Source organism: Gambusia affinis, linkage group LG07 (genome assembly GCF_019740435.1).
Source record: "Gambusia affinis linkage group LG07, SWU_Gaff_1.0, whole genome shotgun sequence".
NCBI lineage: Eukaryota > Metazoa > Chordata > Actinopteri > Cyprinodontiformes > Poeciliidae > Gambusia > Gambusia affinis.
Window position 1 is genome coordinate 24805213 of NC_057874.1, and position 27358 is coordinate 24832570.

Genomic DNA, 27358 nt, shown 5'->3' on the forward strand with positions numbered 1-27358 from the left:
GTATTTACTTCCTGTATGGTGTGAAATGCCATGATTGATTTGCTCTACATTTTATAGCCTGTATTGAATTCTCACCTGTTTGCGCCTGCTTTCTTCTTTTGACAGTCACCATACAACACTGGGCAAAACGCCGGCTCCACTCCTTTAGTGTATTCTCCCCAAACACAGCCAATGAATGCACAGCCACAGAGTCGCCCGGTGAGTTTCTCTCTGCTTCCACACTTCCAGCTGACTCACCTCTGACAATTTAAGCTCTATTCTGATTCTATTTGAAGTCGGGCATCTGTGAATGGAGGGAATGGGGGGGGGAAGAAAAAAAACAACTTGAGTCTAGAAGCCACTCGGAGATTCTTTGTTGTCTGATTGGACTGCCAAGGTACTTAACACAGTTGTAATAATTCAATGAGGCTGTATTTTTCCTAATGAGCTCCTTGTGGGTGTTCTTATCACTGATGACACACAGGAAATGAGTTTATGCTGGTGTCATTTTTTATCTTTCATGTTAACCGCTATATAACTCCACACACAGCAGTCTCTGCTGTGCATATTAAAACATCAATTCTAAATTAAAAGGATTAAACTATTTATGTACTGTCAGTGTTTGGATTATGGCAGATTTTGTTTTTTACATTCATTTTTGACAGCTTGATTTAAATTAGGGCCAGTGTACTTAAGATACATTTCTACTACGAGACACATTTCCCCCAGATTTATTTTTTCGCAACTGTCATTTTCCAAGGCCACTTTGTTTTTTCTTTTTTTTTCGTGAGCGTTTCTAGTGTGTAATATAATGTAAGCTAGGAATGGACCAATTTCACTGTATACCAACTTTAGACAGGCACTTTCTCAAAAGTGCTAAATATGTGCTTCATGCACCGTCCTGTGTTTAAGTTCCTTTAAATGACATCCCAGAGGCAGTGCTGGCTTTTATCTGGTGTCACTAATTGCAGAGTGAACATCATACCTGACCTGCTGCTGCCAGCTGACTGGCAGCACCAAAGGAGGAGAATTCCTCCAAATGCTTGTCCTTGTTTAAGCAAAAAAAAGTATGTTTAGAAATGCTAAGAGTCAGGCATGCTGTGGTGGCGTAGGGGATAGCGCGACGCACATTTGGAACCTTCAGTCCTCAACGCGGCGGTCGTGGGTTCGATTCCTGGACCCGGCCGACGTTTGCCGTATGTCTTCCTCCCTCTCCTTCCCCCTTTCCTGTCAGCGTACTCTCGAATAAGGGACACTAGAGCCCACAAAAGACCCCCTGGCAGAGAAAAAAAAAAGAAATGCTAAGAGTCCAGACTTGGCCACCAGAGGAGCCTCACCTAGCGCTGCACAATATGTTCTTTTATCTATGTGCACAATGTCAGCAGTGCAGAAGGACTATTTGGAATGTGATTTTTCTATATTATTCTGTATCCCTGGCGCTACCCACCACTCCTTTAATGACACATTTTCTGACACATGACGCATGAGTATTAGCATGTCTGTTGGTAATACAAAGTTGCAAACAAAACAGGTTGTATGGCTAAATAAATAGTCTACTTAAAAAAATCTTTTTCTTTACACCCCTTCGTAGTGTTTAAGAAAATAGTTTTTTTCCCTTTTCATTTCAAATATTAATATTAAATTAGTATTTTCTCTCAATATTTAAGATGTAATTTTGATTTGAGTCTTGAAATAAATCTGTGTCCAAAACGATCAGAACTGTCAGAACTTGGTTAAATATTTATAACAAACTGATTTTAAAATCTTCCTCCTGCATACATGAAACACGCTCACTGATTTTAGTTTTTTTTTCACTCTTCTACAGATCTTCTCACCAAAATTTAAAATAACTTTACATGTATTATTAGAGACATTAAATTAAAATGATCAAGGCATATGTTTTTAAGTTTCTGATTGAAATTTTCTGGAAGCATCATTACAGTATAAAACCTTGATGTTTTGTTTACATATTATTATCCCTCCTGAGCCTATACCAATGCATTCAGTAGATTTTGTATTACTGAAGTCGTGTCATATGTCTTGTGCCATGTGTGTTTAAAGCTTTGCTCTGTGGTATTTTTATTGTATTTTGAAGCCTCTGCCTCCATCGCTCATCCTAAACTGTATCTGTGTCTCTTCTGCTCTCTATTCTCCTCGCTTTGCCATCACTGCTTCACTCTCCTTGCTGGACCTCTCCTCCCTCCCCCACCAGTTTGCTACGGGCCCTCGACCAACCCACCATCAGGTAATTTACCCCTGCTGGACTCCCCTCCTGCATCCCTCTTTTGCATCATCATCATCAAAGCAGTGTGTTGGTCCCTGATGGCAAAAGAGCTTTTTGTGGAGGGTCTGCTTGTGCTTAAAAAATACAGGTTTAAAACGTTTTAAGTACATTGGAACCCTATGAAAGGGTGTGCCAGTGAGCTATGACTGTGTTTGGGTGTTTTTTGTTTTTATTTTTACATCTAGACTGACTTTAGTTCTCTCCATCTCTGCATATAATCATGCCAATCTTTACCTGGCTTGAACTCCCTTAAATACGTTGCTGTACACTTGTTGAAAAATATTGCTTTTAATTTTTATATTTATGCTCCTCATTACATTAACTTTATATTGATTTGCGTTTTGTGCTCTTAGAACTCAGTAGTACTGCAATGAGTTATTATTTTAGGATTTCAGTGTCGTATTCTGCTTGGATCCCTTAAGGAATTATTCAAGATGGAGATCGGTTTTAGATATAATTGTTTTCCAGAAGCCTGTTGCTAAATTACTGGACTGAATTGTACTCAAAATTTTGTTTCTATACATGCTCAGGTGTTTTTTATTAAGAAGACGTTTATGGATTATGTAAAAACTACTGATTTCAACTTTAATATCCAAAGTTATGTGCAAATTCTGATGCCTGATTTCTGGGCATCAGCTGTTCTAGTTATGTCTGCGGTCAACCTCATTAGAGGAATATCTTGGCAAAGATTCCACCTGATTTAAAATGATATTATTTTAAACAGATGACTGAAATGTGTACTCCCTTGTTGGAATGTTTGACGGTGTGAAAACTTTAACAGCTGTGAATTCCAGAAGTAGCAGAATAAACTAGGGCAGCTGCTAGTGGTTTCTAGTTATTGATTACTTTGTCGATTATTCTGATGATTAATCAGATAAAAACATTGGCACATTCTGCAGATTTTTTTAGTTAACCCTTTTTTATATAATATTTGAAATTGATTCATTAAAGCCCTGGTATTTAGAAGTAAAAATTGGAGTTATGACACCCACGAGTCTTACACTAGTATAAATTAAGTAGTACTTATGTGAAAACTCTCTACATTGCAAAGATATAGAAGAACCAAACGATCACCTTAAGGTGAGAGAAAATTTCTGAGGATGTTTGGGAATAACCCAATAACCTAAAAAAGCTGAAGCCTGACTTTAGCTAGATCTTTCAGAACACCAGTGTCACAGATTAATGTTGTCATGAATTGAGAGTATTTTGACCTCAAATTTGTGATGGTGAGATGGATGTTTGGAAAATTCAAGTACAGATTTTCAAGCCAAAGAAAATGTTACCAACTGTTAAGCACACTGGTAGTAGAATCATGATGTGGGGTTGTTGTAGCGCGTCAACCTCAACCCAAACCACTAAGAATGTATGGCATCTAGTTAACTGTCTGTTCCAGCAAAGGAAGCCATATTAGCCTTTCTAGTCAAACAGCTAGATAGAATCGCACCAGTTATTGATGGGTACAGGAAGCAAATACTAGTGTGGGAGTTTGTGTATAGTTAATTTTCATTCTATATGCACCTTTTTAAAAAATATATTGCATAATTATTCTACTCTTAAAAATGTATTGTTCAAATAAATCTTCAAAAGACCTAAAATAACATTTCTGGCAATTATGAATTTATCAATCAATTAATTTTTATTTGTATAGCGCCTTTCAGCAGTAAGGCCTTTCAGAGTGCTTTACATCATAAAAAAACAAAAATACAAAGTCTTAGAACACACAGTCAACAACATTACATTTTGCCCATCAGATTATTGATTAATGTTTCATGATTAGTTTTCAAAAGCAACTCTAAAGAGCTGCGTTTTTATTCCAGATTTAAGGAAACTCAGTGTTTCAGCTGTTTTGCAGTTTTCTGGAAGTTTGTTCCAGATTTGTGGTGCATAGAAATCTAGAAGCTGGATGCTGTTTCTCCATGTTTGGAGACTTTACATTGAACAGCTGACTCACTCTGCTCTCTCAAGCATAATTTTGTCAGTTCACTAAATACATAAGGAGATTAATTTAAAGTGTGAACCTGTAAAATGTCCTTTACTTTCATAAAATTCAGACATAATGCCGTTAAACCTGTTTTAACAATAATCTGATCCCACACATGAAGATAGACATGAGAACTGTGTTAGTTGAGTGCTTGCATTGAGAAAATCTGGTGCAATCTTCATGAGACTTTGATTTTATCCGTATGTAAATACTAAGACTGCTGTTTATTGGTCTTTTGGCCATTGATTTCTTTAAAACTACAAATTAGAAAAAAATTAGACACCAAACAATAGCAAATTACATAATCACCTCTCACTACTTTTAGAAGAATTAACCCCTGTTGACAATTATTTTTTATTTGTGTTATTATAAAGTCACTGCTGGTCAGGTAGGAAGTAATTTGGAGTATATCTATGAATGATTGTGTTTACCTGCCTCAGTGCAGGTCAGTTTTCCTGACCAACACTTTAGGAAGTCAGAAACTGGACAGCTGACACATGCAGAACAAACATCTGTGGACTTTGAAGGGCAAATTGACGTTTGTGTCTGACAGGTCAATGTTTACGATGTTTGTGTGTTACCTAGAGGATGGAAAGAGTCTTAAACCTGTCTTGGTGTTGACATTTATTTCATGTGGCTTTGAGTTTGCTTTGTGTGTGTTGATTCACACAGCAGCTTGCCATGAGACTGATGCGTTTATTCATTGTGCTCTGAATTAACGGCTGCCGTATAACTCACTTTGTAACATCCTCACCTCCTGGATGCTTCTCTTTGGACACATTTTAAGTAGACTATTAATAGTATGGTGTCAAAGCGTAACGGGTGTGTTCGTTGGCGATAGTGTGTATGTACACACACTGGAGTGCATGCTCTGGCTGTCACAAACTGGCTCTGAGATTTCTTGTGCCACCACGGAAGTGGAATTGGAAAGCAGATGAAGCCGAACAGTCGCTCTTTATACTCACAGAGAAAACAGCTATTGTTCTCCTGAAACACTCTCGATGCACAGAAAAGGAAGCTTTAATATGAGAAAATTGATTTGGCCAAAATACTCTGTTTGAACTTTTATGGATTTGAAGCATGACATCTGTGTCGGTTTCTTTGAGGAAGAAGATCTAAGTCAGAGGTTATTTCACCACAAAAACAAACTACCTCTGTTTTTCAGTAAGTGGTTTTATTAGTAGTATTTCTTCTATAAAAGGTTCTTCTTTGTTGGTTATGCTTTCAGTATTTTTATTTGAACTGGCAACACCACAGGCCATAATGACCAGTGTTTGCTATGATTTCCAATCACTTAGGAAACATTTGACTCAAGAGATGGCTTTTATACCACTAAGGCTGGCTAAAACATTTCGTTGCTCACATGCACTAACAGATTTGCACTTTATTGACATGGGGGGTGCATGTTGTGAGGACCAAGACCGACGTTGTTTCTTACTCATTCTGCTGCATGTTGGCGCGCAAAACGTAACCGTCAGCATCCGGTTTAGGATTTTCAAAATAATAGCTCCTCCAGACTCAATACATAGAACGGACATATTTAATTATTTCTTGCGCGGCCTGGTACCAATTGGTCCGCGGCCCGGTGGTTGGGGACCACTAGTCTAAATGAAGCTTTGCAGAGGCGAGTAGACATTATCAGGTAGATGTTTTTAGCAATAGGTGAGGAATAAATAATAATATTGAGTTTTGCACTTTGTCTCAACTATTAAAGTGGAGGCTTGTGGAGGCGCATTTAAGCCTTTTGAGAGTTGATATCAGCAAAAGAAGTTTAGTTGAGTCAGCAAATGTGCTGATGATTGTAAGTCATAATCAGGCTATAAGTTTGATTATGACTCCAAACTAAACTCCAAATTGTTGGAGTAAAGTTTGCAGCTGGCTAGGGTGAAAAAAATGTCAGTTTAAGAGAAGATGAAGTACAAGGAGAGTGTGATTTCAGAAAAGAAAAGTACTTGTGAAACACTAAGTGGCTTTTCAAAGAGAGGGTGCAAAAACAACAACAAAAAAAAGTTTTTTATTTGACATATTGGTATCAGTCCCATAACACAAATGGCAACAGGATGGAAATAAATATATACTGTTAATTGACCCAGTTTACTTATTGGACCGATATGTTAAAAAATGACATCGGCCGATGCTGATGAATTATTAGAGATGTGTGTAATGGTTATTGCCCTTAATGACAATATATTGGATATTGATATTTACCCAAAATGGTGCATCTCTTGTGTAAATACATGAAGATTTATTCATTTGTGGAGATGTATTCATCTGCGGTTGGCATTCTTAGGCTCCGCTATATTCAAGCCCCAGCACTTTCCCATAATTGTTCATAAATTGACTTTCATGCCCTGAAGATTACCCTCACCTCTAACTTTGACCTCTAACACCAAGCTTAAGCACAAACTACACCAACAGGTTGTTAAATTATATGTTTGTTATTCTATTTGCAATTGTGAACCAGAAATTAACTTGAACAGGTTTACACTTGTGCATGCTCCAAATAAGTAAGTCATGCACAAACTGGGAAAAGCGTTTTTTGGCAGCAAGGCCTTAGTGGTGTTGAGTTCTAAATGGGTCTGTGGTTCAGCAGTAAACATGTTGTGAACAGGTTACATCATGAAAGAGTTCACAGCAAGCATTCTGAGAATTTAGCAAGCATTCTGAGAATTTAGCCAGCTGCCAGGGTAGAAAGTTAGAATCTAATCTTTTTTTCTCTTTTTCATTGTCTTTTTTAAGAGGCTGACCTAAAGAGTGATTGCTTAAATCTGTTGTACTTAATTAGTTTTTAATGAAAAATTGGGAAATTGAAATCCACTAATGCTTCCGTTTCAATTGGAAATAAATTAAAATGAGATGCTAAAAGGACAAAATTTCCTGCTTTTATAGAAAATATTGAAACACTGCAAGCTCAACATCAATGACTGTCAAGTTACAAGCTCAGAGTTAAGACTTTTGCTCAAGGATTAATGAGTAACACACTCCCTCAATGATCAAATCAGGACAAATTAATTTTTATGGCAGTCTGGGCAGTAAAAAAAAAACAGACTCAACAGTTTGATTGACAGACACTTTCCATCTATAAAACAACTTACAGGTAAAGACTGTTGAATCAAACCGGATGTTGCGTTTTTAAGGTGACTTGTGAATTGATGCTGCATGAATAAGATGAAAGTGAGGCAATATCCATAGATGAGATAGTCTGGCGGTGCAGAAGTTTTTTAGTCTATACTAAGCTACCAGGTGAGTCACCACTGTTAAATCTTTATATGTTGAGTAAGGAGAATTTCTCACCTGTGACAATCTCCATGGTTTAATATGATTCTGTGAAAAAGTTAGGGTTGTCAAACCTGCATTGTTGTGTCCTACGGTAGCTAAACCTTAGATTTCCTCTGTCATTGAATGCTGGTTAAAGTGGCTAATGAATCATAATGAATATGTGTGTCAAGTGGAAGAAGATGATCAGCTTTCTGTTTGTGTGTGGATGTTTAAATCTCACCAGTTTATCCTCCTACTGGCTTCTCTTTCTTTACTGCTTTCAAACCCCAAGGGAGGATTCAGGCCCATCCAGGTAACACTAACATCCCTCTGTGTCGAGTCTCTGCAGAGATGCATGGCATGAAGATCATCCTGAAATGATCCTGTCCCTCTTAACTTTTAATCCTGTGCACCTCCCCTACCCCTCCTCCATCTTTGCTGTAGTAAACACAGAGTGTGGAGGCTTGTTATTATCGTTTTATTCTCTAATGTCCTTTAGAGTGCCACTAGAGGACTCTTTTGACACTTTTAAGTGTGTCAAATTGGCTCCATTCATTACTCATCTTTAATGAGCTTGCACAATGAAATAAATTGCATGCCTAATATGAGAGATGCGGCATATTCCCTTCGTAAGCGTTTTCTTTCTTTGTGTTTTCTTCCTGTCAAAATATTTTCAGTGACATTTCTGAATTGTGTTGTATTGAGCAAGTTTAAGTGGTTTCTGTGTTGCATAAAGGTCTATTTTAGTTTCCCTCTTTGTTTTCAGCCAGTCTTATAAAGTTGTTTTTGTCTTTTCACCATTTGTTGCTTAGCCAACAGTTTTCCAGAGAATTTAACTGAGAATGTCTTTAGGTGGCTGTTAATGAACAGTTTACTGTTCATTTCCCACATTTTCCCCACAACTATTTACAATTAAACCACTCAGACCATTATATTATGTGAAAGGTGATTTCACTCTTGGGTATTTTTAGACAGTTTCACAACCTTGCTTATTCCTGTGTCCTACACTTGTGGGATAATTTGACTGCGGTCAAATATTCCAAGTTTGGCCTAGCGGCCTTCTTTTTATTTTATTTTTTTCTTTGATTGTTGTTTTCTCACAGAATTACCTGATTTTAAGGACTTCATTGTGACGTCCTTTACAGAAGTCACTGTTGCTGTATTTGCAGTCATTTCTGTTTTAGCACATCTGAGGCAAACTGATAAAAGGCAAAAAATGTTTCGAAGATTTCTAAAAATATAATTTTGGTGGCAATACCTGTGCACAGAAATGGGTACTTGTGGTTTGCAGAGAGAATATTATTTTTGGCAAAGATGTTGATTTATTTATTTATTTATTTATTTAAAACTGAAATTCAGAATACATTTAACCAATTACATAATTAGTGCACAGAGTTTCCTTTGGAAAACTTGCTAACCCCAGTGGTAGGGATGCTAGGACAGTCATCCAATGGCCCACCATGTTTTTGAGATAAAAATGTTTAAAGTTGACAGGAAATTTGAAAATATCACTAGGTAATTATGTGTTACTAGAAGATATTAACAATACCTAAACACCAACTATGAAGTGTTAAAAAAAGGCAATCTTAAAATACCTAAATAAATAAACAATGCTTAGGCTGGTGGGGGCGCAAGTAAAGCTTTGTGGCCACCAGGTGGGTCACCAGGTGCATGTTGTCAAAAGTGCACATTGTATGTTTGATTTGGTTTGAGTAAAAAAAAAAGGTGCCAATGGAATCAAATACCTGTATTTGTCCCATCCTTTTTGACTGGTAGCCACTTTGAAACTGTGTGCTTTTTATTTATTTGATTGTGCTTTGACTGATAAAACTGTTACCATGGGCACTTCAGGTTTTCAGTAACAACTTGCGGATTTTCTTTTCTTATCTTCGGTTTAAAATTTTTTGGTGTTTTTTAGGTCTCTTGTTTTATAAAATATTTTTTGATCTCAAGTTTCTGAAAACAATTATTTATCAATAAAACATATTCAATATTTTTATTTAGAAGATCAAAGATTAATGCCAGCAAGCATGTTTCTAAGTATTATTCTGCATTTCATTCATCAGAATAACTGATTTTAATGTTGAAAATCCAAGAGACATTTTTGAGCTGACTAAAACAAAGGCCCCCATTGGAGAAAATATCTGGACACCTGGAATAGAAAAAGTCAGCAACTGACATGTCTTGTTTTTTTCTGTCTTTCTTATATTACCCTCAGTTTTTTCAAAGGACTCAGATGCAGACTGCGAGGGCCTCGATGCCGACAAACTCACCCTCCATTCGTCCGGGTTCGCAGGCTCCTGCGGCGGCTGTCTACCCCACCAATCAGCCCATCATGATGACCATGGCCCCAATGCCTTTTCCTTCCCCACAGGCTCCACAGTACTACATCCCACAGGTGAAATGCAAACCTTCAAAAACTAGTTTTCCTGTTTAGTTTGGCTTAAAAGTGAATCAGGCAGAATGTTTTCAACAGTTCTTGCTGGTCTACTCAGCATTATTTATGTTGCTTTCATTTTCTTAAATGTAACGAAAGTAATTACAATTTTGATTCAGATTGATTCACTAATACCTTGTGCAGTTGAAATTAATTTGACATCTTTCAGTTTTAATCATATTTACTGAATGTGAAAGCCCAATGTAAATATCTACATAAATGAAAATTAAACCATGCAAAATTATACATTATATCAGTGCATTAAAATTATTGATCAACTTTAATGATCAATAAAAGTCATTAAGATATAAACTACATATATTTTGATGTGTAAGCTGAACATGAACATAGTCGCAGACTCAGTATCAGTCATGTTTTTTTTTTTTTTTTACCTAATTTAAAAATAAAAACACATTTTGTGTGTGTGTGTTATTTTCACTCACTTTCTCTTGACTCCCTGCAGTATCGGCCCAGTACACAATATGTGGGACCGCCACAGCAGTATTCAGTGCAGCCGCCTGGTTCTGGCACCTTCTACCCCGGTCCAGGACCAGGGGAGTACTCCAACCCATATCGTGAGTCTTTCACCTGTCATTAAGCACATGCAATCTCAAATCAGAATCGCTCGTTAGCATAAATCCACATCAGCTCTTTAGTCTGGAACCAGAACCTTGCTTTTACTAAAAATGTTCTTTTCTTTTCTTGTAATCTGGTTCAGATCCCCTCAGGTATCACCCTCCGGTTTCACCCTCTGTCCCTGCTCCCGTTCCTACAGCGGGCCCAACCTTCTACCCTGGCCAGACTCTGTTTCCCCACTCGCCCTCGATCATAGTGCCTACACAACAGCAACCTCAACCAGCCAGGCGTGAGAAGAAAACAGTAAGTATCTTAGTAGTTTTTTTTTCAGATTTCTGTTCTTTTACTAGATCTTGTATTTGACATTTGTACATATTAAGTCACCAATTCACTTGCTAACAGAAATACCAGTATTTCAGGACGTTTGCCCGGTGACACTGGAGAACACATTCAAGTTGCATATTTTTTGGAAGTGTGAACGGCCATGACAAAAAATCCGATCTGACAAAAAATCGAAATTAGGTCACTTCAAGCTGCAGTGTGAACACAGCCATAGAGCTGCAGCTAAAATTTATTCTAATAATCAATTATTCTTATGATTAATTGGATAAAACAACATTGGTGCATTCTGGAAATGTTTTATTCTTTTTTTATGCAATGCTAGAAATACACAAAAAATGCAAACAACTAATACAGTTCCTTTTTCAAATAATAACATTTTTAAACTTACCAATATCCAGCATTCCTTTAGTGAACACTCGGTCATTTGTAGTAAAGGAAGCGTATTCAGTTAAAAAAATATTTACAACTTTAATATGTGAAAAGCTCAGCCTTTTCTGCTTGACTTAACATCAGTACAGTGTAGGGCTGATCTGGTGATTATTTTTTTTTGATCGTCCGATTTAATCACTGGATAGCAAAAGGTGCTTATTAGGAGAGAAGTCGAACCAGGTGAAGCTAAAGCCGTGAAAGGAGTTTTTGGTAGAACAAACTCGCAGATAAGGAAGATTTTAATCTTAAATGCAAATGTATATTTTTTTGGTTTAATTACTACATTGAGTGTGTTGCTCTTTTTGAAAGTTGTCATTCTTTTCAGTCTGTATAATTCAGTTATTGGTTAATTGATTACTAATTTAGTTGTTGATTATTTAAATAGTTGATTAATCATAATTAATTGATTAATGGATTGGTAAAATCCATTAATCACGATTCATCAGTTAATCACCTAATAATCGGTTAAGGTGGTTAGGTGAGGCTCATTCACTGTGTCTGCCTTCTGCTTGGCCTCAGACTTTAAGACTTTAGTGAGGTCCCTGTTTCTTTTTTTCTGCCATTGTCCTCACAGATCTGTATCCGCGACCCAAATCAGGGCGGTAAGGATATCACAGCAGAGATTTTGGCAGGGGGCTCAGGGAGCAGGAACTCAACGCCTCCTGTCGGTCCCCCTTCCTCCACCCCAACACCACCACAGGTATGGTTCATTTAAGACTCTGGGAGACCTACAATACATCCACATAATGAGAAGGGCCATGAGTTAATTTTAGGAACAAACAGGATGTTCTTTCTTAGTAATTTATTACAATAATTCCAAGAGTTGTAATTTTATTAGTAAAAATTTATTACACCTTAAATTTTGCAGATATGTTGGGTAGTAAATACAAATCTGAATGTTTTCAATGTGGTCTTATGTGATGGAGTAACACAAAGAGATGCATGATTGTAAACAGGAAGGAAAATGATTCAGTTTGAACAATTTTCCCAACAAATAATCTGAAAAAGGAGGTGTATGTGTTCACAAGGCTCTGTAGAACATTAAGATATGTAGTAAGAGGATCAAGGCCTTGTTATGTTGAAAACATCTCTCTCTGTTTTTCACCTGCTTTCTTCCCATTGCTGGTTGTTTTTCCTGCCTTCTACAGTAGATTGCATCAGTCTGTAAACTCCTGCAGAATCCTCTCAGATAGCCCTGACTTTCCTGAGTCAGCATGTCTCTATCCTTGCAGAAAGAAAATGTAATTAGTTTGACTTGCTGCTTAGAGCAACTTGGATTGTGCGAACAATCCTCAGACAAATGAGACAAACTGATTTCAAATTGGATTTCCCGTCTAGATTCTGAAGAGGAATGTTAGTGACTTTTTTCTCTTCGTGTTTTCCTGGGGATCTTAACAGCGTCTTTCCTGCACTCCATGTTTTCATTGTCCTAAGCTTTTATCCTTCTCTTTACAGTCCTCCCACAATCATCCTCCCCATCATGTTTCTCTTCCACCGCTGTCTTATTTTACAAGACCACTTGTGGTCTTGTGTATTTGTATGTTTCCTTTCCTACATTTCAATGCCTCTATTTTCTGGTTTTCTGTGTTGATGGACTTTATGGCTGCACCCTCATTATCTTTTCATTTCTCCCTCAATTCACAGCACCCGAGCAGCAGCCAGACTCCGGAGCAGCAGCAGTCACAGCCCCCGCCTCCTCAGCAGCAACAGGCTCATCCCGGAGGCCTGGCGCTTGAGCCGCTGCAGATGCAGCAGCCGCCACTAACGACCGGGGCTTCAGACACCAAACCAGGGCCAGGTCTGCCCAAAAAACCTCCTTCCTACATCCCACGCTTTAATAAGTTCAAATGATCCTTCAAATGATTTTTACTTCAAACACAAAATGACGCAAAAATTATACCTTTGGTCCGAACAATGAACATTCAGACATATTCAAAATATTTCTTCCTGTTTCAGCTGGAATTTAACACTTTAACTGGAGACATTTTAAAGCATTTCCTCTTGTTTTCTTAAGCAGGGTTCAATCAGTACTTGAAATTCTTGAAAATACTTAAATTTCAAAGATATGTTTACAGGGTTTGGAAAGTGCTTGATTTCTGTACATAGTCTTTGAAATTGCTTGCTCTTTAATCTATATAGTTTTGTAATAAATCTTCAGGAGAAAAAACTTTAGGTTAAGTAATTAACCCCGGTTCTCTGAAACATGAGTGAGGTATCTCACTATGGGACACGACCCCAGCGCCTGTCCCCCAGAAGCTCTATTACATTACGCCAGTCTTGACTGGCCGGTAGAAGTGACGTCAGCTCCAGGAGGAGGCGCTTCCTCCCAGGATAAATACCTGACGACACGCAAGCAATCTTCAGTCTTTTAAGCACACCTCTTCCTCGCTCCAGGCAAGGAGGGTGATTCAGGAGATACCTCACTCATGTTTCAGAGATGCGGGGTTAATTACTTAACCTAAAGTTCTCTTTCAACATTCGTTTCGGTATCTCACTATGGGATGTGGCGACTCCCGTATTGCCAGATAAGCTTACTCGAAGACCAAAAGATGCATCCTGCAGTTATCTAAGTGTGGATCCCACGGCCAAAACTGTGTGAGCCAGAGTTGGTGCCGTGACATCCAATCTATAGAACCTAGTGAAGGTGTGAGGAGTTGCCCAGCTGGCAGCATCACATATGTCCTCCAAAGGTATACCCTGAAACAGTGCCCAGGATGAGGCCATGCCACGAGTGGAATGAGCTCGTAGACCTGCAGGGGGTGTAAGGCCTTTACTCTGATAGGCCATAGCAATAGCTCCGACTACCCAATGGGAAAGGCGTTGCTTTGTTAGAGGTTTCCCTTTATGTGGTGAAGCCCATGACACAAACAGCTGCTCAGATTTGCGAAAACCAGCTGTTTTCTTCACATAGATCTGAAGCGCTCGCACGGGGCAGAGCGTATGCAGTCTTTCATGCTCCTGAGAGGAGAACGGTGGAGGGCAAAAAGCCATCAACTCCAAAGGGCGGCATGGCAAGGCCGGGTTAAAAACCTTTGGTATATAAGCCGGATTGGGTTTCAGTAAAACCTTATGATTCTGCTCAGTAAACCGCATGCAGGAGGGGTTTACTGAAAAAGCTTGAATGTCGCTCACACGTTTGGCAGAAACCAATGCGACTAACAAGGCTGTCTTAAACGAGAGCACTTTAAGCTCAGCCTGCTCCAAAGGTTCAAAAGGTACATGTGACAAGGCATCAAGTACCATCGGTAAATCCCATGAAGGAGTGAGGCTTTTGGACACCGGCCGGAGCCGTCGTGCACCCTTCATGAACTGGCACACCAGAGGATGTTGCCCCACTGTCTTGTCTCCAAAGCCTACATGACAAGCTGAAATAGCTGCCAAGTATACTTTGACAGTTGAAAAAGCCAAACCTTTATCCAGCAGCTCTTGTAGAAATGTCAGAATAACTGACACAGGGCTCTGTATAGCGCTAAACATGGTTTTTGCGCACCAACCCTCAAATGCACGCCATTTTCCCTCATATGCGCTTATTTAGTCGAGACCGCTCTAGCGCTCTGAATCGTGTCAATGACGTTCTGGGAAGCCCACTGGCTGCCAGATTCACCCTTTCACAAGCCAGGCCCATAGAGCTAGGCCCGGATGAGGATGAAATAGTTCTCCACGTGCCTGTGTTAGGAGATCCCTGCGAAGAGCCGCCACGGCTCGCCCTGCAGTGACTGGAAAATCTCTGCTAACCAGTGCTTCCCCGGCCAACGGGGAGCTACCAGGATGAGTGAATGTTTCCTCTCTCGCACCCTGGCGAGGGTAGGAATAATCAGTTCCAGTGGTGGAAAAGCGTACAGGAGAACCGGAGGCCACTCGTGTGCTAGAGCATCCAGGCCCAACGGAGCACCCTCCTCGGTCAGGGAGAAAAACCTCGGACATTGAGTGTTTTCCTCTGATGCAAAGAGGTCTACCTCCGCCTGACCGTACTGCTGCCATATTTGGGTTACAACCTCGCTGTGGAGTCTCCACTCCTTGTAGCGGGGATTGCCTCTCGACAGCAGATCTGCACCCCTGTTCATCACCCCTGGCACATGAGTGGCTCTCAGTGACAGAAGGCGTGAGCTGGTCCAGACTATCAGTCTGTGTGCTAGCATGTGTAAACGATGTGAGCGCAGGCCTCCCTGCCTGTTGATGTATGCAACCACCGTTGTATTGTCTGTTCTGACCAAAACATGGTGCCCTCTGATAGAGGGCAGAAAATGTCTCAGAGCCAGTATAACAGCTAGGAGCTCCAGACAGTTTATGTGAGCTGTCCTTGTTTGTGAGCTCCAGACACCGTTTACCATCATGCCCTCGTGTGTGGCTCCCCAACCAATTAACGAGGCATCCGTGGTAACAACCTTCCGTGTTAGGATGGTTCCCATGGCAACGCCGGTGTTCAGGAAAGCGGTGTGTTTCCACGGACTCAGAGCGCGTGCGCATGTCCCGGAAACGATCACCTTCCGGTGGGCATGGCGTATTACGTTCAAATCGAGCGATGCTACCCACCGCTGAAACGGTCGCATGTGCAAACGGCCGAACGTGATGACCGACAGTGCTGACGCCATCAGACCAAGCAGCCTGTGACACAGTCTGAATTTCACGAAAAGCGCCTCTGCGAAAAACTGCCAGACAAGCCTGGAAGGCTTTCAATCGTTCTGCTGAGAGGCGTGCTCTGAACTCCTCTGAATTCAGGGACATCCCGATGAAAGTTATTGTTTGTACTGGGGTTAGGATACTCTTCTCCCAGTTTATTGTGAAACCCAGAGCCGCCAGATGTGATATCAGCATCGTGGCGTGTGCCATAAGTTCCCCCGGAGACTGAGCTGCTATCAGCCAGTCGTCTATATACGTAGCCAGACGTATTCCCTTTTCCCTCAGAGGTGCGACTGCAGCCTCGGTGCATTTCACAAACACGCGTGGGCTCAGTGAGAGGCCAAAGGGAAGTACGAGATATTCGTACGTCTTCCCCTGAAAGGCAAATCTGAGGTATTTTCTGTGAGGGGGGTATATAGGGATGTGAAAATATGCGTCTTTCAAGTCAACTGAGATGAACCACTCTCCTCGACGACAAACCGTATCAGAGCTGCGTGTGTCAGCATCCTGAACGTATACCGTCTCAGATATGCGTTCAGAGCTCGCAGATCTAATATCGGCCGCAGACCCCCGCCTTTTTTCGGTACGAGAAAATATCTGGAGTAAAAGCCGTCCCTGCTGTGCTCCTGCGGGACCAGCCGAATGGCGTTTTTGTTCAGCAGAGATATTATTTCCCCCTGCAAAATGCGTGCGTGTTCCCCCCGGGCATATGACTGTACTATACCTTTGAAACGGGGAGGAGCTGTTCCAAACTGGAGCCTGTATCCTCTGGATACAGTCTTTATCACCCAATTTGATGCCCCGCACGCTCGCCACAGCTGGACTTTTCCCGCTAGTGGGCTGGGAAGTGCTTCTGTGAAAGCATTGTTCCGTGCTTGCTGAGTAAGCTGTAGCTGCTGTCGGCCAGCTTCCTCTTTCAGAGACAAAGCTGCCGAGTACGCCAAAGGTGGGGCAAGAGCTCCCCCTGTTGGCCTCATGTGCAGCTGCACGGCCACGTTCTGTCCTAATGTCATTTTTATTATGTTTCTTTGTTTTGGCTGCGCCCTCGGTTCCTGACCTGGATGCGCGCCTGGGAACAATTTTATTGAGTTTGTGGTGAAGGGAGATATTTGTGTTTTCAAACACTGGTGTGTGTTTGTGCACTGGTGTGTGCTTTCTGGCCACAGCTCTGGCTCCACTGAGCTCTGGCCATGTGTAAGTTTTCTCCTCTTCGTTCGGCTCTGAACCGCGAGCTCCAACGCTGGCTCTGCAGGCCGTTTGAATTGCCCTGAACGTGGCTTCACAAACTCGAACTGGGACAGAACGTTTTCCGGTGGGGGGGGAACAGGTGTCTGGCAGTGCCTGCTCTCCCACCCCGGGGCGAGCTGCCTAGGTAGCCCGCCTCTTTTTCTTCGCGCTAGCGGTGGCCGGAGGTTTGGTTCCCGAAGTCACCGGTGGCGTGAAAGGCTTTCTTCCCCAGGCACCCTTGAGCTCGATCGGCTTTCCCTGGCTTTGGTCCGCCAACTGCTGCTGAGGGTGGCGGCGGTGGTCTGGTCGAGTTGTCGCCTGAGCGAACGTTTGACGAGGTGCCGCAGAGGGAGGAGGCTGCGCTCTTCTGGGCAGACAGAGTTGCAGCGCTTCACCTTCTTTCTTTTTCTCCTCGCAGCGTTTTTGCATTGCTGCAACGGTGGGGCCGAATAAGCCCTTCGGGTCCACCGGAGTGTCGAGGAGCTGATTTTTCTCTCTTTGAGAGAGACTGGACAGATTCAACCATCTGGCTCTTTCCTGAGTGACCATCAGAGCCATTGCTCGCCCTGAGGCCTGGACAGCGTTTCTGTGGAGACGGAGGCAGAGGTCTGTCACCACGCATAACTCGTCCCACAGATCTGCGGTTGCTGCACCCGCCATCTGCTCCTGCAGTTCTGCTTGATAAGCGAGGAGGAGAGAGGAGGCGTTCAGGGCTTTAACCGATGCTGCCACTGCTTTGTAGCTTTTTTCGTTCAAAGCTGACTGAAACGACTCGGCCTTGAACGGGAGGGATGGTCCTGCCGCAGTCATGGTCGATTTCTGTGAGGGGTGCAGGTGAAATGCCAGCTGAGGTTCAACAGGAGGCAGGCGGAAAAAACCGCTGTCTTCCACGCCGGTCCAGTCCAGCGCCGACCCTCCCAGAACGGGGTTTTTGGCGGTGAGTGGATTACTCCAGGACCGGGTTGCTTCCTCGAGGCACTCCGGGAAAACCGGCAGCAGCTGTCTGGTGGAAGATTTGGCTTTTGGAAGCCGTTTCCCCTCATACCGAGATGTGGTGGTCTCGGCCGGGGTTTCCGGCCATTCAATGCCCAGCTTTGCAGCTGCTCTTCTGCAGACATCGTGGAGGTCCGATGCAGTCGGGTTTGGAGGGCCGCTGCAGCGGGTTTCACCAGTTCCTGTGGGCTTTGCAGCCAACGGGATAGAGAACGTCTCGCCGTCCTGCTCGTAGTCATCAGACCCGAGACTGACGGATTCCACCTCGGAGTCAGATTCTGCGCCCGCAAAATCACTGAAAACCGGGAGGTCGGTTCCATCTTCCTCCAGGTCAAGAAGCGGTGCGACAGCATCAAGCTGGTCACCCCAACTAGCTTGAGCTAAAGGGAGCTCTCCCTCATCGGTCGAGGCAAGAACCGGTGGAGGGGGATTGGATACCCCCAGCACAGGGTCTGCCTCTGACAAACTAGCTTGGCGTGCTAGCCTGCGTCGACGAGTTTTAATAGAGAGCCGTGCACAATGTTCACAGCTCGCTGGTGACGCTAACCCGTCCTGGGCATGTTGCGGCCCCAGACACGAAGCGCAGACAGAATGGGTATCTGCCCCAGCAATGAGGTTGCCACACGTGCATGTTTTAGTCGGTAGTTTGGTCCTGTCCATTGTGAGTACGGGTCCAAGCTTCGCGACTATCAACCGTTAAAATCAAAGCCAAAGGGCGCAGCTAGTTTGGAGACTAGCTGCAGCTGCTGCTGTTTGGTGACAGACCAGCGGTAGAAGAACTCAGAACAACCAAGCACAGCTACTGAGAAGCGTTCGGCGACCGAGTTGTTAGCTCGCTCTGCGAACAGTTAAGCTAGCCCAATAGTTACCGCGTTAGTCGTCTGAGAGTTGCTTCTGGGAGCGAGAAGAGGTGTTAGACTGAAGATTGCTTGCGTGTCGTCAGGTATTTATCCTGGGAGGAAGCGCCTCCTCCTGGAGCTGACGTCACTTCTACCGGCCAGTCAAGACTGGCGTAATGTAATAGAGCTTCTGGGGGACAGGCGCTGGGGTCGTGTCCCATAGTGAGATACCGAAACGAATGTTGAAAGAGAACTCCATGTAGGAATCAAGTGACTTAAGCATTTAATTTGTACAGGAATTCCATGAACCTTTACACAAACCAATTTGTTTGATGTAATGCATGTTTGTTATTTCCAATGACTCAATGACTTATTAATTTAAATGAAGGTTGTCTTATATGTTACACATTAGTTATTGTAATTGAGGGATTTTTTTTAAATTTATTTTGTTAAATTAGTACTTTGTTCTACAGGGTGTGTGAGAGAAAATTTTCAAAACATAAAATTCCGTTATATTTTACAAGACTAGACCTTATTAAGAGACAAGACAACATTAATCGGTTAAATGATTACAATAGTGATTTGAAAGTGTTGTTATTTGTGTTGTTTTATCTCCAGAGTGTGGTGCTGGATAACGTTTGAAAACTTACTTTGAAAAATGCTTGAAGTTTACTGTGGGAAATGTGTACCAACCCTGTTCAGCGTTTACGCTGAATAATATTATCACTGTTTAGTATCCTTCTGCTTCATTTATTTCTTTTTCTTCTTCAGTGGATTTGCCAAAACTGGAGCCAGTCGTCCAGACGTCTTCCTCTCCTGCGCTCCTGCAGCCTGAAGCCCCTCTAGAGAGACTGGAGGCTGATGTTTCCGTGTCTGAGCCCTCCTCCTCCGTTGAGCCAGAGCTTCCCTTCCACGCCGCCGCCACAGCCGCTCCGCCACCTACAGCACCCAGCGCCGGTCCCTCAGCCAGGGAGCCCGCTGCCTCAGCCGCCTCCTCTGGTGGAGAGAGCAAATCACCCATGGTAGCACCTCATATGCCCAGCATGGACAAACCTCTTCCAGAACCACCGCAGACTTTTGATGCTTCTCCGTCAGCTGCCCCCAAGGCTTTGAACGGCCTCGCCGACTCAGGGAGTGAGCTCGACGCTGTGGCTCTCGAAGTCCCCCTTGTCCCACCGGCTTCTGCTCCCACTTACAGAGATGCCTCCTCCTCTGAAAGCGCGCCCACTGACATGAGGCCAGAGGTGCCAATTGCTGCTGTGCTCTCCCCTCTGTCACCTGTCGCCGTGGTGCCTGTCACCCTTACTTCCAGCCCCCTCCCATCCCTGCCAGTCATGCTCCCCCCCGGCCTCCCGCCTCTTGTGCAGGCCACAGCAGAGGCAGACGAGCCGAGCAAGACCCTCGACGTAAAGGACCTCATCTCCAGAGCAGGAATGGAGGCGCAAAGCGAGAGCAAAATGGATTCCCAGCAACAGGCGCTGATCAGGAGGAGCCCTACAACAGGTGACAGGATTCACTTTCAACTAGCAAGACGGATGTTCTTCTGTTCAACTTTGGAGGTTTTTTGTTTGGAGAAGTTGGGCACACTTCAAGTACACAGATTTCTTGTGTTGTTACTTTTTTTGTCCTATTTTTGACGTTTTAAATAATCAGATAGATTTTTGTTTGTTTTTTAGACACTTTGTTTGAATGAACAACAAACAAAAGTACAAGGTTTCTCCGCAACCTTAGAAAGGTTTAAATGAATGCGTCTAAAATGAAGGCCTAAAAATGTCTTAAAATATTTTCTTTACAAAATTAGTTGTCCTTAAATACATTAATCATAGTTCTGAAATTTAATTTTGTCCTGCAAGAACTATTTAATGTTGTGTATTCTATTTAGATTTTTATTTTATTTTCTCACAAGACTTTTCTGTCAGGCAAAGTTTGAGTCACACGCTGACATCTTAATTGCATTCTGTGACTCGAGGTGGTTGGAGTAAATTTTTCATATACGTGGAAGTTGTTTCTGATTACCTTTTTTTCTTAATAAATGAGGTAATTATTTAAATGTCTTTTTAAATTAACTTGTGTTATCTTTGTCTGATATTGAAACTTTTTACCAGAAATAAATGTGACAAACCATTGCTACACACTATGAAATGTTTACATTTACTTTACATGCATTTTCTGATTGCACATTAACACTTGTCTGTTTTCTTGCAGTTAATCAGACTTCTTCTGCTATACCAAAGACCTGGAGAAAACCAAATGAAATATTCTGTGCTGGAGATTCACCTCACAAGGACGATGAGGTCTGTTTGTTGGAAACAAAACAGTTGGTGACTAAACAAAATGTTGGTATTTGGTTTTCTTGTAGTGGAAAGTGTCAATGTAGTGGGACAGAGTGAGTAAAGGGGAAAGAAAAGAAACAATGTAGGCAAAAGCTCAAGAGAAAAATATTTCCACATGTGGAGAAGGAAGGCAGACGGAAACGACATTCGGTCGTTATAGTCCAAAAAAAATACGGCAAGACAACATCAGCCATCTTTAACCATCTTGTGTTAGCCTCTCTAAGCTATTTGTTTGTGCTTTTTTTAAGGCTGTTTCCCCAAAGGCTTGTTGTCACATCATCAAACAGAAACAAATTGCCTCAAGCTGCTTATTTCAGGCGTTAGGAGAAGTTCTGTAACGAGTTTATTTCAAGTCAAAAAGCTCCAAACTGAACCACATCTCACTGGCTTAGATTATTGTTGGTTCAGTTTCCCGCCTGTTTCAGAGTTTTGTCTAAATGATACAAATGGCTACGCAAAAAGAAGCATGTGCAGGCGATTCTGGTTCATTTGGTGATTGAAGTTTTTTTAGAAGTTACAACATCCTTAAGACCTGAGGAGTGTTTTGTTAACCAGTAGGGTCTTTCCTCCTCAGTGTCACTGCAAACCTTAACAGAAGGCATACAGCATACGGTTATCATACACTTTTTGACAACTTAAAATTCAAAAGTAAATATGTCAAACTAGTTTTGACATAATTAAAAAACCCAAATTGGCTATACAGGTTTCTGTCTATTTTGCTTGGATTTTTATGTGGGTGGTAATCATCCAGCTGTTTTGTTGAAAAGTCATTATTTTTTCATTCATGTGAAACAGATTTATCATATGGCTGGGTGATATAAATTGGAAAATAATTTTCATGAAAGTGCAGATTTCTAATTTTTTTTCCTAAAATAGATTCACAAATGAGTAAATAAATAAAAAAATCCCTCTAAAAGTGGTTTTTATTTCAGTGTTTCTCTCTGTGAGTTGTACAACAGAGTTTCAGGGTCAGGCTGACTCTTTTACTTAACTGTAAAGAACATAGACACAGTATTAGCAGGAAAAAATGCAATTCTACCAGAAAAAACATCATAAAATTAGAAAAGAGGAAAAAAAGCTTTGACAAATCTGACGTGGCTGACTCAGTTCATGTGGTTCCTTTTTTAAAAATGGATCATCCTGCAAACAGGATCGTTTCAATGTCCTGCTACTGGTGATAATTTCATGCCATCAATGTTAAAAGATTAAGTATTTCTAAGTATTACTTGTAAAACTAAGCAAAGTACCACTTCACAAAATACTCAACAGTCCTCAATTTCTTCTCATAGAATTACTTCGGTACTTTTGTTCTTTTAATATTACATCTTTATGGTTCAACTATTTTGACTGTATTCTTGTAACAAAAAACCTCAACCTGACCCTTATATCTGGCCTTAGATTTGTTCTGAATCCAAAGTCCAAATAAATAGAAGCAGTAAAACATGCTTATCAAACAAGATGGTGGCCTTAAGAAAGCAGACACCACTATGAAGTAGAGCATTATCCAGATTTTCCAAAAATTATATCTCCAAAACCAAAAATTTGATTAATCAATAATCAATTTATCACCCAGCCCTAATTTAGTGTTTAGTTTTTCCCATTTTATGCTCCAATAAGATGTTGAGGAAACTGCAGAAAAGCAGCATCTTTTCTGCAGTTTGAGAAAACCTGCATCTGAAGACTGAATCTGGTATCCACTTAGGAGGAGCCCAAATTTGTCTGCTCGCCTGCTGGTGACCAGGCCCTTCAGTTGGCCCCCCTCAGCTGCAGCCCTGGGCCCTTGCCGTCAGTCTTCCCCTCAGCCGCCACTCCCACTAGCAGCCCCGATACTGACGAAAAGTCCAGCGTTTCTGAGGAGAACGGCGAGGCGGAGTCTGAACCCCTAAGAAACGGAGCAGGCCACACCTCTGAGACAGAGAGCAGCGACGGTGGCGCCACCCCTGGAGACAAGGAGAACTCCACAGGGACTCCTCAAGATGTGGACGGTAAGAAGTCTCAGCGGACAAGATTTTCTACAAATTTGTATTTTTTTTGCGACAGTCTTCGGCAAAGACACTCTTTGACTTGCCTGTTGAGTTTTTTCTGTTTCGATCCCGCTTGGTTTTCCAGACCTCACTGATCCGAGTGGGAAGCGACAGTATGGTAGAGACTTCCTGTTGGGCTTCCAGTTCATGCCTCAGTGCATACAGAAACCCGAGGGGCTCCCACCAATCAGTGATGTGGTGCTAGACAAGGTAAGTTCACGCAGATATGATTATTCTTTTAAAAAGAACATATTTAGTTCGACACATTTTACTTAACAGTCCTCTTAAGAGGTCATGCATATTCCCTTTTGAGCTTTTCCTCCACTCAACTTTCCATTACTATTGCTGGATACAGTAAGCTTCTTTGGCAATCATCCACTTTGGCTAATTGTTCACAGAAGGTAACTGGTAACTTGTAGGATTTGTATTGAAAATCCCTTTTTCCTTTGATGCCATGTGGCTTAGTTACTAACTGTTTCTCGCTCCTCCATCTTTCCAAATTTGTTCAAATTGTTATTGAATAAAGGCCTCAAAGGCCAAAGGAAATGTTTTAAAAATATGTTTTTTGGTGGTGGGTTTTCAAATTCTCTGAGAAATTAAAATGTTGGTTTATACTTTAGATATGTCTGCTGCAGTTTTCCGTTTTGTCTGAAGCTCTTTGCCAAGTAAAATTCCTCATGTTCGTGAGAAATTCATGATGTAACTGGATCTCCTGTAGATAATTATTATCCATCAGCTACATTAATAATGAAGTAATTAAGTTTTTTATTATGAAGCTTCATCTATTTAAATGTATCTAAAATGGTTATTTAATCTGAATTACAGGTTATTAGTTGGAGAAAAGATCACTTATGAAAGCTTGTGCTGGGACTTTGTCATAAATTTGTCTAAAGATGAAGCAATAAAGAATAAACTAATTAATTATGAGCATAATCTGTAGTGCTGATTCCACTTTGGGTGATCTATTAAATTAATCTAATCTATTCAGTACAACATCATGGACGTGGTTTTAGTTTGTCAGAATGTCTTGATCAAAGTTGAAGCAGCTTGGTTTGCTGCTCAGTTCCACGTCTATGTATGGGTGGAGCATATGGCCCGCTGAAATGCTGTTTTGATTAAAATCACATTGCTATTATGTCACCCTTGGCAGCGTTAGGATTACATGCCCCTCCCCCACTTTGTTCAAACAGAACGGTGAACAGTTGATTGGTGCCGTCCCAAAGTTTCGTTTTTCTCACAGGGAGAGAGACGAGTTTTTCTGGAAAAGCTCAGAGAGGAAGTCATGGACAGCTGAACGATGAAATGTCTGACTTGTTCTCCCCCACACACTCCACTTTTCTTTTTTTCTTTTTTTCTTTTTCTCCTCTTCAATTCCACCACATCTGGTTCCAAAGTAGTGATTGTCTCTCTGAACACACCAAGTATATTTTAATATCAGTTTAGAGAATGCTGATCATAAATCAAACCCTAATGCTTTGATCTTCCCATCATTAATGGCAGGTCAACTATAGAGGATCACTGAGGAGGAAATTCACACACGCTCTCTCACAGGGCATGCTGAGCCCCTTCTGCTCTGTTGCCAGATTTGTTAGAAGATCACTGCGCCCCCTGCTGTTTATCTCAGCCTGGCGTGTGCACAAATGTGTAACGGTGTGTATGCTTTGTGTCACGCAGATGAACCAAAACAAGTTGCCATCTCGGGCAGTGGACTCCAGGGTGATTTCCAGGGGTCCGGATTTCACACCTGCTTTCGCCGATTTTGGGAGGCAGATGACCGGAGGACGAGGAGCAGCTGTGAGTCACACACACATCCACACACATGCTCACACAGAAACCCAGACCATAGCCATTCATAAAATCCCACACAATCCGGGTGAGAAAAGCATGTTCTTTTAGCAACAATAGCAGGTAAATATATGAATTTGCTATGAAGGAAAAATAAAGGTTATAAAATCTTAAGAAAAATGTGGATTTCTACCTTTTTTCAAAGAATTTTCACCTACAAACCAAAAGGAAAACTGACCGCCTTTATAGAATTAGAATTTTATTACAATATTTTGTAGTACTATTGTAATGACAATAAAAGTGACCATATAAAAACTATTTATTGCTAATTTTTCAGATGACTGGATAAATGTTGTACTTGAAAAACTTTCACACTTCTTTAGGATGTCACATACTTAAAGAAGTGTGATCTAAATCACTAAACTGCACTTCATTTAATTATATTATTATTGATATTTATTGTTGCTCTTGTGGAAAAAAACGGGAGAAAATGTGAAACAAAATTTTAGTAAATTTTTTTGAACAGTAACTGTAATCTATCGTAACATTAGATCACAATAAATCACAATTCTTATGACAAATTTTTCACAATAAACAGTACAATCAATGCCCTGCCCCTGTGTTTTCTGCCTCCACAGCTGATGAACATGGGCACACGCCGGCCTCCACCCAGGAAGATCATCGTCAACGTGCCCGTCAACGATGATGTTCAGCTCAAGAAGTCGGAGAACGCCTGGAAGCCCGGCATGAAGAGGGAGGGCCTTCCAGAGGATCCAGAGGCGCAGAAAACACAGGCAGGAAAACAAAACAACACAAACAACTCAAACACAAAGGACATGCTCAACACTAAGCTACATTAATGTCTGAACTCAATCTTCCCTTATGGGTATTTTTGTTTTCTTTTTGCTGCAGGAGCTCTTCAGGAAGGTACGAAGCATCCTGAACAAGCTGACGCCACAAAAGTTCAACCAGCTGATGAAGCAGGTCACCGATCTGACTATCGATACCGAGGAGAGGCTCAAAGGGGTCATCGACCTGGTTTTTGAGAAGGCCATTGATGAGCCCAGCTTCTCTGTGGCTTATGGACAAATGTGTCGGTGCCTAGCTACAGTAAGCAATGCGTTTAATCAACGAGCATAGGTGTATAGCAAAAAACAAATAGAATAGAGAGTATTGCGTCTTAGTCGAATGGTTTCCCATATCTGACTTTTATCTGTTGTTTCTATGCAGCTCAAAGTGCAGATGACAGACAAACCCAACTCCACTGTAAACTTTCGTAAACTGCTGCTAAATCGCTGCCAGAAGGAGTTTGAGAAAGACAAGGCAGACGACGTGGTGTTTGAGAGGAAGCAGAAAGAGCTGGACTCTGCTGCATTGGTTTGTCTTCTCATTGGCATTTTCTATTCTGCTTCCATCTACTGGAGCTGATGTTTGTCCTTCTCTGCGTCAGGCGACAGAGCGCGAGCGGCTTCAGGAGGAGCTGGAGGAAGCCAAGGATAAGGCCAGGCATCGCTCCATCGGCAACATCAAGTTCATCGGCGAGCTCTTCAAGCTCAAGATGCTGACCGAAGCCATCATGCATGACTGCGTGGTCAAGCTGCTAAAGAACCACGACGAGGAGTCTTTAGAGTGCCTGTGCAGGCTGCTTACCACCATTGGGAAGGACCTGGACTTTGAAAAAGCCAAGGTGAGCAGCAGGAGATTTAAAGAAATATACTAGATTGCTCTAGCTTTCAGGGTTAAACCATTCGACTGAAACCACTTGTCAGTGCAATACTATAAAGTTACAGTGTGGAGGTTAGTAACTCGGTTTAACAGACTTAATATTCTAAGGCAATTGGAAAAACGCACCTCGTGTTCCTATAAACATGTCTAGCGTCTCTGTTGGACACAGAGCAAAAATACACACTGTTCTCTGTCTGTCAGGTTAGCTTTTTATTTGGGATTAGTTTACTCCTAAACAGCTAGACTGCATTGTGCCACCTATAATCTTTTGGACGTGATGTGCCATTGGTGTTTTTATTGCAGCTTGAATGTTAGACTCCTAAGGTTTTAAAGACCTAAAAGTGAGGTTTGTGGTAGGATTTGATCCAGCAGTGGTTGGGTACCATTTACATTGGGATGTGGTTTTATCTTCTCAACAGCATGGAAACTAAATGTGAATTAGGCCTGCTTTAATGCATCAGTGTTCCTTCTGAAAAGTGTTTCTAGGTTACAGAAAAATGAATTAGACAAATGTCAATAAATGGTG

At 41.7% G+C, this 27358-nt stretch overlaps 1 protein-coding gene across 9 annotated transcripts in view; it reads left to right on the top strand.

Annotated features, from left to right (window-relative positions):
• Window positions 1-27358, top strand: part of eif4g3a (eukaryotic translation initiation factor 4 gamma, 3a) — a 62103-nt gene that overhangs the window by 22214 nt on the left and 12531 nt on the right. For 3 of the 9 annotated variants that reach the window (XM_044120943.1, XM_044120938.1, XM_044120944.1), the window contains 17 exons: window positions 106-198; window positions 2192-2224; window positions 7795-7815; window positions 9721-9900; window positions 10403-10514; window positions 10658-10818; window positions 11846-11986; window positions 12931-13084; window positions 19737-20468; window positions 21171-21259; window positions 23001-23283; window positions 23408-23532; window positions 24997-25116; window positions 25746-25901; window positions 26020-26217; window positions 26338-26484; window positions 26558-26794. In XM_044120943.1, coding sequence (XP_043976878.1) covers window positions 106-198; window positions 2192-2224; window positions 7795-7815; window positions 9721-9900; window positions 10403-10514; window positions 10658-10818; window positions 11846-11986; window positions 12931-13084; window positions 19737-20468; window positions 21171-21259; window positions 23001-23283; window positions 23408-23532; window positions 24997-25116; window positions 25746-25901; window positions 26020-26217; window positions 26338-26484; window positions 26558-26794 — 2982 coding nt within the window. The remainder of the gene's footprint in view (window positions 1-105; window positions 199-2191; window positions 2225-7794; window positions 7816-9720; window positions 9901-10402; window positions 10515-10657; window positions 10819-11845; window positions 11987-12930; window positions 13085-19736; window positions 20469-21170; window positions 21260-23000; window positions 23284-23407; window positions 23533-24996; window positions 25117-25745; window positions 25902-26019; window positions 26218-26337; window positions 26485-26557; window positions 26795-27358) is intronic. The other 6 variants (XM_044120939.1, XM_044120940.1, XM_044120945.1 and 3 more) reach the window with 6 other exon arrangements.